Genomic DNA, 14724 nt, shown 5'->3' with positions numbered 1-14724 from the left:
AGTTCAATAGCAAAGTAAAAATGCTGGGCTTTGTCCCGCCCATCGGACGCTCTCTGGGGGTCTATGGGGCAGTGGGCTGGCCTCAACTGGCCCAGACGCTCAGCTTCTGCATGATGATTGGATGATCAGTCAGAATCAGAATCAGAATCAGAAAAGCTTTATTGCCAAGTACGTTTTTGGACATACACGGAATTTGTTTTGGCGTAGTCGGTGCAATACAGTACAAATTAAACAGTATAAACATATCTACAATATAATATAAATATATGTGCACAGTTTTAAGTGAGCTGAGGTCTGAGGCTGAATCCCTTTTTGATTGACAGCGAAATGAGTGAATCAGCGAATCAGCGATCTTGAAATTGAGCTTCCCCTCCTTGAAAGACCAGAATCCGCCACTGCCATAGACCTAAAAAGTGTTTCTGCTTTGTTAAATTATTTTAATTTAGCATTTTTGAGCATAAATGACCTGGTTAAGGTCATGCCACAGGATCTCCATCGGAGTCAGGAATATGACTCGGGCCCAAGTGTGCTTGACCTTTAAGGTCATGAAATGATGGCTGAACGTTTTCCTTCAGGGTTTTCATAGAAAACAGAATTTATTGTTATATCAATTAAGGTTAGTCGGCCAGGTCACAAACCAGCAAATTAGCCCCAGACCACCACACTACCACCAAAACATTTGACTGAAGGTATGATCTTTCATTTCCTGATATGACTCCAGATGTAACGTGCACAGTTCCACTGTCGCTTAATGAGTCCACAGAATATTCTCCCAAATGTTGTAAAAGTAAGGCTTCCTGTGCTTTAGAAGCTGTTCCAGGTTCCTTTGTGACCTCCTGGGTGGAGGCCCAAAGCTGTGCCATGTTTTTTTTTTTTTTTGTTTGTGGATTATTTGGTTTTTTCCTTTAATATCCATATCCGTTTGAAAAATGTATGTATTTGTTTATGTTTTATAAAAATGGTATATTAAACATGATTTATACCCAAACCCTTCATCTAATTATTGACCAGTTTTTTCCAGTGGTATTTTGATTATTTATCTTAGGTGATGAGCTCCAAGTCTTTGAGGTTTGAAAGCCTCCTTGTCATCACCCTAATTTTAGACTCCCTCTACCGATCCTAAATAAGACTCAAGTTGGGACTCTGCTCCAAAATGTTACTAATTCTTTCAGTCCAAAGACTGCCAGGGGATATGAGTAATTTGTCTTTCAACTGTAGATCCATTAAAGTTTCTTTATTTAATGACATTTATTGGCTTTACACCTTAGCAGCTGTTTTGTGGAGAAACAAATCTTTCATGTTGTTCTTTTAGTTGTATCTTTTTGATAACCAACACATTTAGAAAGTAAAGTGGATTAAATTCAATACGATCCAAACTTACTTTATTTATATTAATATGGTGCAATATACATAGTATATTCTATAATTACAGTATAACAATGTAGTGTTTAAATTTGTATGTGTTGAAATAACTGGAATGTGTGTTTTGTTGTTGCATAAAGTTGCCTCCTTCAGTTGAAAATCTGCCTAAAATAATCTTAATCACAGTTCTTGGAGACAAATGATGAATCAGACAAGACAGAGATTTCCAAAACAAAATAAAACTGCATCTAAAAAAAAACCTCCAAGCAACCTTTGTTAAAAACAAGCATAGAAAAGGATGATGTCGCTTTCCATCTAAACTGTGAAAATGCAACTAAAAAGTGATCAGTAGAAAGAAGTCTACATGAAGACATTTGAAATTGGCCGAAAAGGTTTCATGGTTGATCGAATGTACCAACCAAGCCTGATGAACAGCTTTGTTTAAGCTAAATTCGGACACAAGGAATAGGCTAAGAAAGTCCAATTTTCAACGTATTTTCCCAAGCTAAATGAATCAGAGAACTGGTCGACCTGAAATGGTCATAAAAGCACGTCTATGGATGTCCAGTATTTGGCAGGAAAGTTTAGTTGAAATATTTGTAAATATTACTAGTGGATAGGTTAAAAAATAAACCATAAACAATAGTTTCTTGTCTTTCCAGATTTACAGTCAGGCTAAATATTTAAACTTCCTGTTAAAAAAGGATTTCCTTTAATAAAATATTAATGTGAATGGAAACTGTGGCATATTAGAGCAGTTTGCCTACCTGTGTTTAACCTGGAAATGTGTCTCTGTGCATACAAACATCCTGCTAGACCGCAGGACTCCAGAGTTCTGTACTAAAAACCATTTCCCATCGCATTCATTGAGAAGGGGCAGCGGCTGTTGGTTCCCACACTGTGTGTTGAATAGCTGAGGAATCACAGAAAGTTTCCTCAAAGTGAGACTCCCGATAAACTGTAAGCCGATATTAACCTACCTCCACAAAGGATGCCATTCATGAAATCCCCGGACACACTTCCACCATCCCTCCGTCTTTGGGGAGGAAAAAGCTGTAAATTATATTTATCGCAAGCTGCTCCGAAAATAGAAGAATCTTGGGGTGCCATTTTAAATGGTATAACCACAGTGTTAGCTTTGGTGACATAAAGGTTATTTCAGTCCGACAAGGCCACTGTGTCTCCAACCACCACATTTTAGAAACTGGGCCAGCAAATGCCCAGCTCAAAAAAGCCCAAAGATCCCTGCTGTTCAGCTGACATGACTTCCTACAGACATAAGGTTTGCGAGACATGAAAGCAGGACTGCCACTGCTGTCTCTGACGTTTCTCCTCTCCTTCTCCTACCCAGCCCCTTCAACCTTTCTGCTGAAGTTTATCTTTCTTCCTGTCTTTCATCACAGAGGTTATTAAACCCTGCGATGGAGCTCCGCCATGTCTAATTACTCTAACGGTAAACAAAAAGAGCTCGGGTGGGGCCTGAGCTAGGAGAAGGCGGAGGAGGGAGGGGAGGAGTGACAGATGAAAAAACACAGCTGGCTGTGTGCCGTGTTATTATAATTCTTTAAGCGATACCGTTAGCTTGGTCAGTCTTTTAGCTGCGCAGTTAATGACCGGCTACACCTAATTACAGGCCGCCAGGGCTGTGCCGGGACGCCGTATTCCTTCCCCGGATGGTTGTTAACCTCCCCCGCAGCCAAGAGCCGAGGGCCAAACCCGACTCCCATTACCTCCCCAGCCCTCTGCACCCACTGAAAGCCGAATTAGCCCTAAAGGTGTTGTATTGTTCTTTTGGTGATGTACACAAAAGCTTTCAGTCAAAAATGTTTAGGCATAAAAAAAGAAAGTATGTATTTACAAAGACAGAATAAGCAAACAAATCTGTCCAATAATCAGCTATATTAACACTTTGCCATATTAATGCACTATTTGTCTTTTTTAGGCAAAAAGTGAGCAACGAAAATGATTTATTACACTTTCAATCATGGCAATATTTCAAAACCAATGTTGCAGAAATTTATTTGGCTTATTCAGTCCTCTTCAGTCATCTGGAAGATATTTAATCTCACATGTTTTAAATCCAACACATTGAAACTTTGAACATGGGAAAAGAAAGGTCAAAAACCTCCAAAGCATTTCAGTTTAGGTAATCATGTTTTCTGGTGAACAGCATGTTCGATAGTCTAAAGGGATTGAGTGAAGTATTTTTATAGATTTTCTAATAAAACAAAGGTCATTTTTTGTGATCAAATGACCAAGTAGCCAAACCTGCGAGAATAAGCAGACATAGTTTTACAAATAAAAATCTAAAAAGCATGCATTTGTATTCAGCCACTCTAATCCGACGCTTTGTGGAACCACCTTTTGCTGCAATCACAACTGCAAGTGTTTTGGGTCATGTTTCTACCACCTTTGCCCGTCCGGAGACTGATTTTTTTTTTTTGCCCATTCAGCAAAACAGCTCAAGCTCAGTCAAACTGGATGTAGAACATCTGTGAACCTTAATGTTCAAGTCTTGCAACAAATTCTGGCTTAGGACTTCGGGTGGGTCATTCAGACACATGAATAAGTTTCGATGTAAACCCCTTCACTTAGCTCTGGCTTTATGTTTAGGCTCAATGTGGAAGGTAAACCTCCATGCGAGTTTTGAAGTCTTTCACCATCTCTATACAGGACTTAAGCGTGTCACACAGGGCAAGCAAGATACTATTATAACTCCCATAACATTGCATGATGGAAGATGTAAAGCTGCACAACTTGTTGCTACTCAACAATCACATCTGAGAGATCCGACAGACACATCAGTTAATGAAAAAATGAACAGCAAGTTACATCTGTGAATGTGCTTATTAGTCAGATGCTGAAAAAGGGGAGAGAAAATGGAGACAGTGTAGAAGCACTAATGTCATGGCAAAAGAGGACAGGAATTAGACGTCAGTCTAGATGGAAGTCACACTGCACATTTTTCCAGTAATATCAGAGACTACTTAATATTTGTCATTGATCATTTTCAGTCATGGGAGCTCTAAATCAGAACAAAGCGACCGCAGACAACTGATTCAAGCTCATGATCAGTGATTTTCTTTCACAATTAAAGATTTTGGTTAAGATGCCCAACAATCGCACAAGGGGAACCCAGCTTGACAGGATTTCTTCCATCATTGTCCTGTATTTAGCTTCACTCGTTTAACCATCAACCAGCAATTGTCTTTGTTGAAAAAAAAACATCCCCACAGCATGATGCTGCCAACACCATGTTTCATGGTGATGATGGTAATAATCAGGATGATGTTCGGTGTTCATTTTCTGCCACACTTACTGTTTCACAAGTGAGTCAGAACGTTACATTCTGGTCTCCTCGGACCAGAGCTCCTTCTTCTACATGTTCGCTCTCCTCTTCCTGACTGAAAACTGAAAATGGGAGCGCTTGTGGATTTCTTTCAACAACTGTCTTCTTGCCACTTGTGGAGTGCCTGATAATTGTGGTCAAACTGGCAGATTCTCCCAGAGTTACCACGGGCCTCTTGACTGCCTCTCTGGTTAATGCTCTAGTTGCCCCGCCTTGTCCGTTTAGGTGGATGGCCATGTTCTGGTTGGTTTGCAGCTATACTTTTTCCATTTACAGATGATTTTTCCCAGTGAGATGTTGAAAGCTTGGGATATTGTTTTATAACCTAACCCTGCTTCAAACCTCTTTACAACTTTCTCCCTGACCTGTCTGATGTGTTCCTTGGGCTTCATGATGCCACTTGTTCACTAATGTTCTTTAACAAACTTTAGATTAAATGTCACACTTGTGGACACTGTTTACTAATTAGGTGACTTGGTTACAGTGGATTTTATTTAGTGGCATCAAAATAAAGGGGGCAAGACATTTCTGAACAGTAAGCGTACAGTAAACAGCAAAGCAAGACTTTCAAATCCCACAGGTCAAGAGTTTGCAGGTTGTGTAGAAGAGGAGGTTATGTTTTGAAAACAGCATAAATTTACTCATGCTGAAGTTTTCAAAGGCATCTGAATGGAAGCTTGTGTGGACATTAGCAGTTAAAAACAAACACGTTGTTTCTTCTTGGCCTTAGATCTGATGTTATTCAGAAAAAGGTGTAAGGATGAATTATAGGTGAACTATTCCTTTTAGTTTGATCTGCTGTGTCCTGAACTGATGTGCTGTAGCTCTGTGCCAAACAGAGAGTGGTTGATGACTGGGCCATCGCGGACCTCTCATCTCAGAAGTGAGTGATGCAGTACTGAAACCATATGCCAGCCAGAATTCCTCACGGATCCTCCCATCCCGTCCAATCCCAGCAGTCCTCTGGTGGCCATGGACGCATGGCTGTCGCAAGGGGGTGGGGGGCTCCCGACTTCCTGTGTAAGACCTAAATATTTACACTCCCAGTTGTGCCAAGTGGCGAGGCAGAGAGGTCTTGATGTTTTAGGTTATGTAAAGTGCATTTTTAACTGATTGCCAGTATTTACGATTTTCTTTTAACAGAGTTTATTCGAATATACCTCATCCTCCTGATAAAAACAGATTAAACAAACCAAACTCCAGGTTTGTTTTTGCTTACGAAAATGAAAATTAGTTTTCCTTGAAGTCATCCTGACTAGAAGGCAAAGGTGACCACCTGACTGAGGAGTACATGAAGTTAGATAACAAAGTTGTGCCATCTTACGTTCAGTAAGAAACCTGCAAATTCAAACTTCGACCTTGTTGTTTTTTGCATCCGTTCAGCCTTCGGAGAAAGCCATTGAAGATGCTCTGAACAAACAGAAAACAGAGCCAACACACTATTTGCAGAGAGCAGTGAAGCACAAAGCCAACCTGTCCTACAAATACATCTGTTTACCGTGCAGATGTTAGAGCCACTAAGCAGAGCAGGCGAAGCGAAGTCGAGATAAATTGCTTCCCAGGTAGCCAGCCAGAAGGTTCTATTTGCAGCGTCGATTCAGAGCTGAGTTTTGGCACCAGGCAGCAAAAAACGGCTCTTGTCTGCTCTGCCCTAGAATCGGACGGCTTTTGGGTATGGATGCTTAACCATGTACGGTGTAACCCATAACATTGATTTGCATTGATTGTGGATTTGTTAAAACAAGTTTACTTTGCTGATCACTTATTACAAGGTTAGCAAATGTTTCTGCTGGGATGTTCAGGTAGACATAACTTCATCAGGATATTTAAGCCACATAATGACCAATAGAAAATATTTTGTGTGCTTTTTTCGGAATAAACTACAGTAAGATGTGCTTGTTGATTAATTGCAGGTTAGCTTTCATTTTAGACCTGTTAAAGGGCAGATCAGTGTTTTCGGGACATCCATCCATCCACAGATGAACGGATGGACGGATAGTTTTTGGACCAATTTTATTATTTTAAGTTTGATGTAATTGCAAACTGCAAAAAAAAATTTCTAATGATTTTTCTTTCAACATCGGCTCTTTTCTGCATACAGGCCAGATTTGTAGATTGCATGACTGATATTTGTTCTGCCAAATGATTCTCTTACCTGAGTTGTGGACCTCGGCTGCTCTTCCAAAGGGCCTCTTGGCTGCTAATTAATGTTCTTGATCCATGCCGTGTCTTGATAGGTTTGCCGTTGTGCCAAAAATTTTCCTTTTTTGAATGGTGGATAGAACATTTTTCCAGTCAAAATAATAATATAGTGTTTTCTGATCTATCAGAGTAAAGTGGGCAAAATACAAAAGCAAACTAGGCTTTGAAATGGTCTTTCTATAATATTTTAAAACCATGTGGACATTGAATCCTTTGGTTTTAACATCACAAAATGCGGAAATGTTCAAAGAGTGTGAATATTTTTGCAAGGGGCTAATGTATCATAGCACTGTATGTTTAAAAATGTTCCTACCTTTGGTTTTAAGTTCTGTTGTTGATTTCTGTCTAATATGATTTTTTTAGCAAAAGTTTTTATTCATCTCATAATAATAAGTAAATAATCTGCTTTATTTTCCTGACCACATTTGGTCTCCGAAGATGATGTTTACTGTTTTGCTTCTATATTTTCATTATATATTTAACTGTTCTACTATCAGTAGTCTCAGCTGAGTCATGTGTGTGTGGCTTGACCTTTTAGAAATATCTTCTTTTCAGACACATGATGCATTCTTCTGACTTATTTAAGAAATTAGCATCTATTTATTGCATCAAATAAGAACAAAATAATGCATTTCCAGTGGAAACATACAGTATTAATCACTTACTTGCTTTTCTAATCAAAAGCTTGCTTAGTTGAGTTGAGGTGATTTTCTCCCGGAGAGACACAGTTCCTTCCTTTATTCCTGCCTGCAGGCGCTGCTCTGATTCAACATTTTGTGCTGCTGAGGTTTATGAGTCGCATGATGGTTCATCATTCAAATTAGGCAGGGATCAAACCAATATTAACAGCAGGCCCATTGAGAGCCAGCGTCAGTCACACAATAAACCCTCAGAGCAGCAGCTTAGCTTTGAGCACCATAAAGTCAAGTCACAATTACTCAGCAGGTGAAAGGTAGACGTGTTATGGTTTGATTTCATTTGAACCTCTTGAAAAGCTAATAAGATGAGGATTATCCTTCCTCATTACGTCATCCAGCAAGTAGTTAGAGGAACGAACTGGAGAAGAGCTTATAGCTCAGATCACCTGTCAAGACAACGCAGTATTTCACAAAAGTGAGTACACCCCTCACATATTTGTAAATATCTTTTTACATCTTTTCATGGGACAACACTAAAGATATGACCCTTTGATACAATGTAAAGTAGTTAGTGTGCAGCTTGTATAACTGCGTAAATTTGCTGTCCCCTAAAAATAATACAACACACATGCATTTATGTCCAAAACGCTGTCAACAAAGTGACTACACCCCTAAGTGAAAATGCCAAAATTGTTCACATGTTGCCATTGAAATCCTCTTCCACTCCTCCATGGCTGGTGGATGTTTCAGACCTTGTGCCTTGTGCTCCGTTTGAGGATGTCCCACAGATGCTCAGTAGGGTTTAGGTCTAGAGACATGCTTGGCCAGTACCTTTACCCTCAGCATCGTTATCAACCAGTGTGTTTGGGGTCGTTATCATGTTGGAATGCTGCCCTTTGGCCCAGTTTCCAAAGATAGGGGATCATGCTCTGCTTCAGTATGTCACAGTACATGTTGACATTCATGGTTTGCTCAATAAACTCTACCTCCCCACAGCCGGCAGCACTCATGGTGGCGCCCTCATGCAGAAAGTTCTTTGCCACGAGGTGCCACATTGAACTTCCAGTGACCAGTATGAGAGAGTGTGAAAGCGATAACACCAAATTTGACACACCTGCTCCCCATTCACACCTAGCACCTTGTAATACCAACGAGTCACATGACACCGGGGACACATTTTCAATTAGGGATGTACTAACTTTTGTTGCCAGTGTCATATCTTCAGTGTTGTGCCATGAAAGGATATAATAAAATATTTACAAAACTGTGAGGGGTGTACTCACTTTTTTGAGATATTATATTTAGTAACCCTGTTCAGAAAATTACCCCCTTTAAAATAGACTGGCCCCCCGGCGTGATGCTGCCCCCATCCTGTATATGTTCAGGGTGATGTGCAGTGTTAGTTTTCTGACATTCATTGCGCTTTGCATGTATGCCTTCTTCTTTATCTTTGCAGGTGGACCCTGCAGTTGATTTTTATTTTTAAAAAGGTTTGAAAAACATGGTTCATTTTCTTCCTCGGGAGGTGTTCCAGGCACGTCCCACCGGGAGGAGACCCAGGGGACTGACCAGGACACGCTGGAGGGACTATGTCTCTCGGCTGGCCTGGGAACGCCTTGGGTTCGCCCCGGAGGAGCTGGAGGAGGTGTCTGGAGAGAGGGACGTCTGGGTGTCTCTGCTAGAGTCTGCTGCCCCCGCGACCCGGTCCCGGATAAGCGGAAGACGACGAGCACGAGTTCATTTCCATCACAATTACTACTTTGTACTATTTTTTGTTGTTTATAAAATACAAAAAATATGTGAATTTGAAAATATTATTTTATGAGGCACTGTTTACTAGAAACCCTGGATCTCCTTCCTCTGTCAAGCACAAACATAATCCTGTTGTTACCAACATGTAACTTTTCTGAGCTTGAATCTGTGTCCAAACCCTCCCAGTAATTCACCTTCATAAATCTTGAAGAAGGTTGAATATTCAGCCTCCTTAAGGGGAAGCTGCAATGAAAATAAATGCAGGACATCATCCCTGAGCTACAGTTTCAGCCTAATAGAGGATGATTACAAAGAGATTCTGCAGAGGTCAAGCCCAATTTATTAAGTACTTCAACAGGAAATACTTTAAACAGACCAACCATATGCTGAAGGTTGGACATAATTCATTCATCTACGGAGGTTACACTGAAGTCAGTTTTGTGTCTTTCTGCATTCATTGCTGCTCTGTGTGCTGAGGTCATTTCAGATTTTAGTGCACTGACCCGTTAGGCCCGACCCTCTGGATCCCTCTTGAGGCTTTGTGGATCGGTTGTGATTCTGGTGCCGCCGTTTTCCACCAGTGGAGCGGACGGAGCGGATGTGCACCTCGCTAACCTTAAAGAACGCCACCATGAAAGGCTGCTTCTCCACCGCACCGGCACGTCCTACAAGTCCCATGTCTTTACAGCTGATGGTCTGCCCTGTTTGGAAATAAAGGCAATAGAGAAATTTGTAAGTCCATCGACATTTGAACAGATTGACTTGTTTTATGGAAAATGGTAAATGGCCTGCACTGGTATAGCGCTTTATTACAAGTCCCCACACATTGTAGCCACAGATGCCCTGGGGCAGACTGACCGAAGTGATCCTGCCATACACAGGCGCCACCGAACCCTCTGACCACCATCAGCAGGCAAGGTGGGCGAAGTGTCTTGCCTAAGGATACAACAACTGAGACGGGGTTCGAATATATATATATCCGTGTTCATTTCTCGTTGTCAAAAGGAAGCGCATTAATTAAACTGATGATGGGTAAAACATTTGAATGTTCACTGATCTGTGCTTGATCTAGAAAAACCAAGTGTAATGCAATAATCTGAAACTCTTTAGAGTTCCTGAGTTTCTCACCACTACTGGTCTCCACGCTGACCTGCAGACCCAGGTTATGGTTTGGACTCATCACCCAGAGGTTGCTGGTCGCTGTGATGTCAAACTCCAGCCATCCCTCCTCAGCAGCCCAAAATCTCCGAGACTCCAGCAGGAACAGATCTGCCTCTCTATGGCAATAAAACAAAAAACCCAAAGCACCCTCAGCAAAACATTTAGAACTTTTAAAGCCAGGTATTGCAGACATACCAGTACATTTTAGATGAGTTAGACTCTAAAGGTTCCTTATGTTTCTAAAGCCAGATCTCCCTTCCAATGGGATTTTCATCTCAATATGTCATGTGAAACAGAAGTTAACTGTGTATTGCCTTAACTTCATCAATAATGGGTTTCTATGCATTTCAGATTTCTTGACTTCTTCTGCACCATATTCACAGTTTTTAATATTTGAGTCTTGGAATTAAATCTTTCTAGCTTTCTAGCCTTAAAACGGTGTTCACACCCACTGTTTCATAGTTTGTCATGTTGCAGTAACAACCTTCAATGTATTTTTATGGGTTTTTGTGTGATAGACCAGAACACAGTCACCATAATTGTAAAGTGGAAGAAAAATTAAACATGCCTTTCGAACCGTCTTACAAATAAGAATCTGAATAGTTTGGTCCATATATATTCAGCCTCCGAGCCAATACTTTGTGGAAGTGGCAGATCTTTCAGGGTATACAGTTAATTTTTAATTCTTGCCACAGATTGGCTTTAGGTCTGGACTTTGACTGGGCCATTTTAACACATGAATTTCCTTTTTTTGTAGCACTGGTTGACAGACGAACTCTTTTCAGTTTCAGTTTCAAGTATTGTGCAGCCTCTAACAGGTCCTCCATTCATTTTCCCAATAACTCTAACCAGCTTTCCTGTCCCTCCTTAAGAAATGCATCCCCACAGCATGAGGCTGCTTCCACTGCCATGTTTCACCATGGGGATGTTATGTTAAGGGTATTGAGTGGTGTCGGGTGTTCTTCACACTTAGCATTTTGCATGCTGGCCAAAAACGTACATTTTGGTCTCATTTGACCAGAGTACCTTAGTTGTCATGTTTGCGGTGTCTCCTACATGGTTTATGGCAAATTGCAAACAATAGTTCTTATGGCTCACTTTCAACAAAGGCTTTCTACTTAAATGTTTGCTGTTTTAAAGTCACAGAATGTGGAACAACTCACATTTTAAAATACTGAATAAAAACACAAGCTTTTAAATATAATTTTCTGCCTCCTCTCACAAAGCACTAGTTTACAAAAACCTCAAAACAGTTAGAATGATGAAAGAAGTCTAACTGAAAAAGTTTACATTAAGTACAATTTCTGAATGAGAAATAATAGAAGACTCTTTCATTAATTATACATATGCATAAAAGTAAAATTACTGATAACCGCAGGTTTTTGGTCTAGCTGAGTGTTTAACTCTGTAATGTTTGAATGGGGGGCTGTACAGTTGCACAGTTGTTGGCACTGTTGCCTTGCAGCAAGAAGGTTGCTGGGATTGAATCTTGACCTGCTGTCTTTCTATATGGAGTTTGTATGATCTCTCCGTGCATGCGTGGGTTCTCTCCGGGTACTCCAGCTTCTTCTCACAGTCCAAATTCACAGTTTCTCTTGGCTGTTGTGGCCTATAGTCAGCTTTGCTCTAGTGTGCTCAGTAGGACATCTCACTCTCACAGGAAACAAGCCCAATCTGGTCTGCATTTTGAAGCGGTTTGCTACAAACAACATGAAAGCCACCATGTGTCTATTGATATGTTTTTTATGCTGTAAACACATATCATCCAATGCACTTGTGATTTTTTGCAATCATTGTAAACTGCTTTTTAATACTGTTTTTCCAAAAGAAAGTAACAAAGAACCTAAACATCGGATATCATAAAAAAAAGCTCAGATTTAAGTGGTTTGCTTTGTTTGTTTCAGTGCTTTTTTCCAATGAGATAAACTAGTATCCCATAAAGATCTTTGAACAACAACTATGGTAACAACAATGGTAATATAAATTGCGATATTTTTGTGAGAAGGAGTCAGAAGGAATGTGTTAGACAGGGGAAAGAAGTGTGACTTTTTAATGAGAAGAGAGAACAGAGGAGACATAAGAAAAAGCAGTGTGTGGGTGAGAAGAGGGCCCGTCCTCCCACTGTCCTATTACAAGCAGTAATAACACAGCAGCGAGTCTGTGGGACCGTCCTCCCAGAGATGACATCAAAGCTCTACAATCATCCAGGTGTTCGCAGAATGCCCTGCAGTCATGTCTCTGCAGCCCCTCTTTATTGGTCTTTAATGAGAGTGTTTTTGACAGCTTCCGTATGAAACCCCCTGCACGCAGTTTTCCTGCTAGGGCATTCGCTCCAGCTGGGCCAGGATGCTGATGTCTCTGTTTACTCGTCACTCAATGATCATGTGACAAAGAAAGTTCATCACCTGAGATCCAGTGAGGCATTTTTTTACTGACCTATTACACAAAATGAAAAATATAATCAATTTAGGTGTTTTTTGTTTGTTTGCTTGTTTGAAAGGGCTTCTTGTGAGCTGTTTTTGCTTATCCTTTTTGTGCAATGTAAAGGTCAGGTTTCTTATATCAGAGGTTCCTGTTACAGCTTCTTTTTACTTGATTCAATTACAGGTCCTTCTCAAAATATTAGCATATTGTGATAAAGTTCATTATTTTCCATAATGTCATGATGAAAATTTAACATTCATATATTTTAGATTCATTGCACACTAACTGAAATATTTCAGGTCTTTTATTGTCTTAATACAGATGATTGTGGCATACAGCTCATGAAAACCCAAAATTCCTATCTCACAAAATTAGCATATTTCATCCGACCAATAAAAGAAAAGTGTTTTTAATACAAAAAACGTCAACCTTCAAATAATCATGTACAGTTATACACTCAATACTTGGTTGGGAATCCTTTGGCAGAAATTACTGCTTCAATGCGGCGTGGCATGGAGGCAATCAGCCTGTGGCACTGCTGAGGTCTTATGGAGGCCCAGGATGTTTCGATAGCGGCCTTTAGCTCATCCAGAGTGTTGGGTCTTGAGTCTCTCAACGTTCTCTTCACAATATCCCACAGATTCTCTATGGGGTTCAGGTCAGGAGAGTTGGCAGGCCAATTGAGCACACTGATACCATGGTCAGTAAACCATTTACCAGTGGTTTTGGCACTGTGAGCAGGTGCCAGGTCGTGCTGAAAAATGAAATCTTCATCTCCATAAAGCTTTTCAGCAGATGGAAGCATGAAGTGCTCCAAAATCTCCTGATAGCTAGCTGCATTGACCCTGCCCTTGATAAAACACAGTGGACCAACACCAGCAGCTGACACGGCACCCCAGACCATCACTGACTGTGGGTACTTGACACTGGACTTCTGGCATTTTGGCATTTCCTTCTCCCCAGTCTTCCTCCAGACTCTGGCACCTTGATTTCCGAATGACATGCAGAATTTGCTTTCATCCTAAAAAAGTACTTTGGACCACTGAGCAACAGTCCAGTGCTGCTTCTCTGTAGCCCAGGTCAGGCGCTTCTGCCGCTGTTTCTGGTTCAAAAGTGGCTTGACCTGGGAATGCTGCACCTGTAGCCCATTTCCTGCACACGCCTGTGCACGGTGGCTCTGGATGTTTCTACTCCAGACTCAGTCCACTGCTTCCGCAGGTCCCCCAAGGTCTGGAATCGGCCCTTCTCCACAATCTTCCTCAGGGTCCGGTCACCTCTTCTCGTTGTGCAGCGTTTTCTGCCACACTTTTTCCTTCCCACAGACTTCTCACTGAGGTACCTTGATACAGCACTCTGGGAACAGCCTATTCGTTCAGAAATTTCTTTCTGTGTCTTACCCTCTTGCTTGAGGGTGTCAATAGTGGCCTTCTGGACAGCAGTCAGGTCGGCAGTCTTACCCATGATTGGGGTTTTGAGTGATGAACCAGGCTGGGAGTTTTAAAGGCCTCAGGAATCTTTTGCAGGTGTTTAGAGTTAACTCGTTGATTCAGATGATTAGGTTCATAGCTCGTTTAGAGACCCTTTTAATGATATGCTAATTTTGTGAGAGGAATTTTGGGTTTTCATGAGCTGTATGCCAAAATCATCCGTATTAAGACAATAAAAGACCTGAAATATTTCAGTTAGTGTGCATCTAAAATATATGAATGTTAAATTTTCATCATGACATTATGAAAAATAATGAACTTTATCACAATATGCTAATATTTTGAGAAGGACCTGTATTTGCAAAGGTAACCACAAGTTAAGTGCACTATGATGGGGGGAAAAATCCTG

The 14724-nt window shown here is 40.8% G+C and overlaps 1 protein-coding gene across 1 annotated transcript in view; it reads right to left on the bottom strand.

Moving 5' to 3' along the window:
- bmp6 (bone morphogenetic protein 6) overlaps positions 1-14724 on the bottom strand; it is a 67202-nt gene that overhangs the window by 10186 nt on the left and 42292 nt on the right. Inside the window, exons 3-4 of the mRNA XM_047349052.1 lie at positions 10432-10580; positions 9807-10004 (exon numbers count right to left, since the gene is read on the bottom strand). Coding sequence (XP_047205008.1) covers positions 9807-10004; positions 10432-10580 — 347 coding nt within the window. The remainder of the gene's footprint in view (positions 1-9806; positions 10005-10431; positions 10581-14724) is intronic.

This window comes from Girardinichthys multiradiatus, chromosome 21 (assembly GCF_021462225.1).
Source record: "Girardinichthys multiradiatus isolate DD_20200921_A chromosome 21, DD_fGirMul_XY1, whole genome shotgun sequence".
Lineage (NCBI taxonomy): Eukaryota > Metazoa > Chordata > Actinopteri > Cyprinodontiformes > Goodeidae > Girardinichthys > Girardinichthys multiradiatus.
This window is presented reverse-complemented; position numbering and strand designations above follow the sequence as displayed.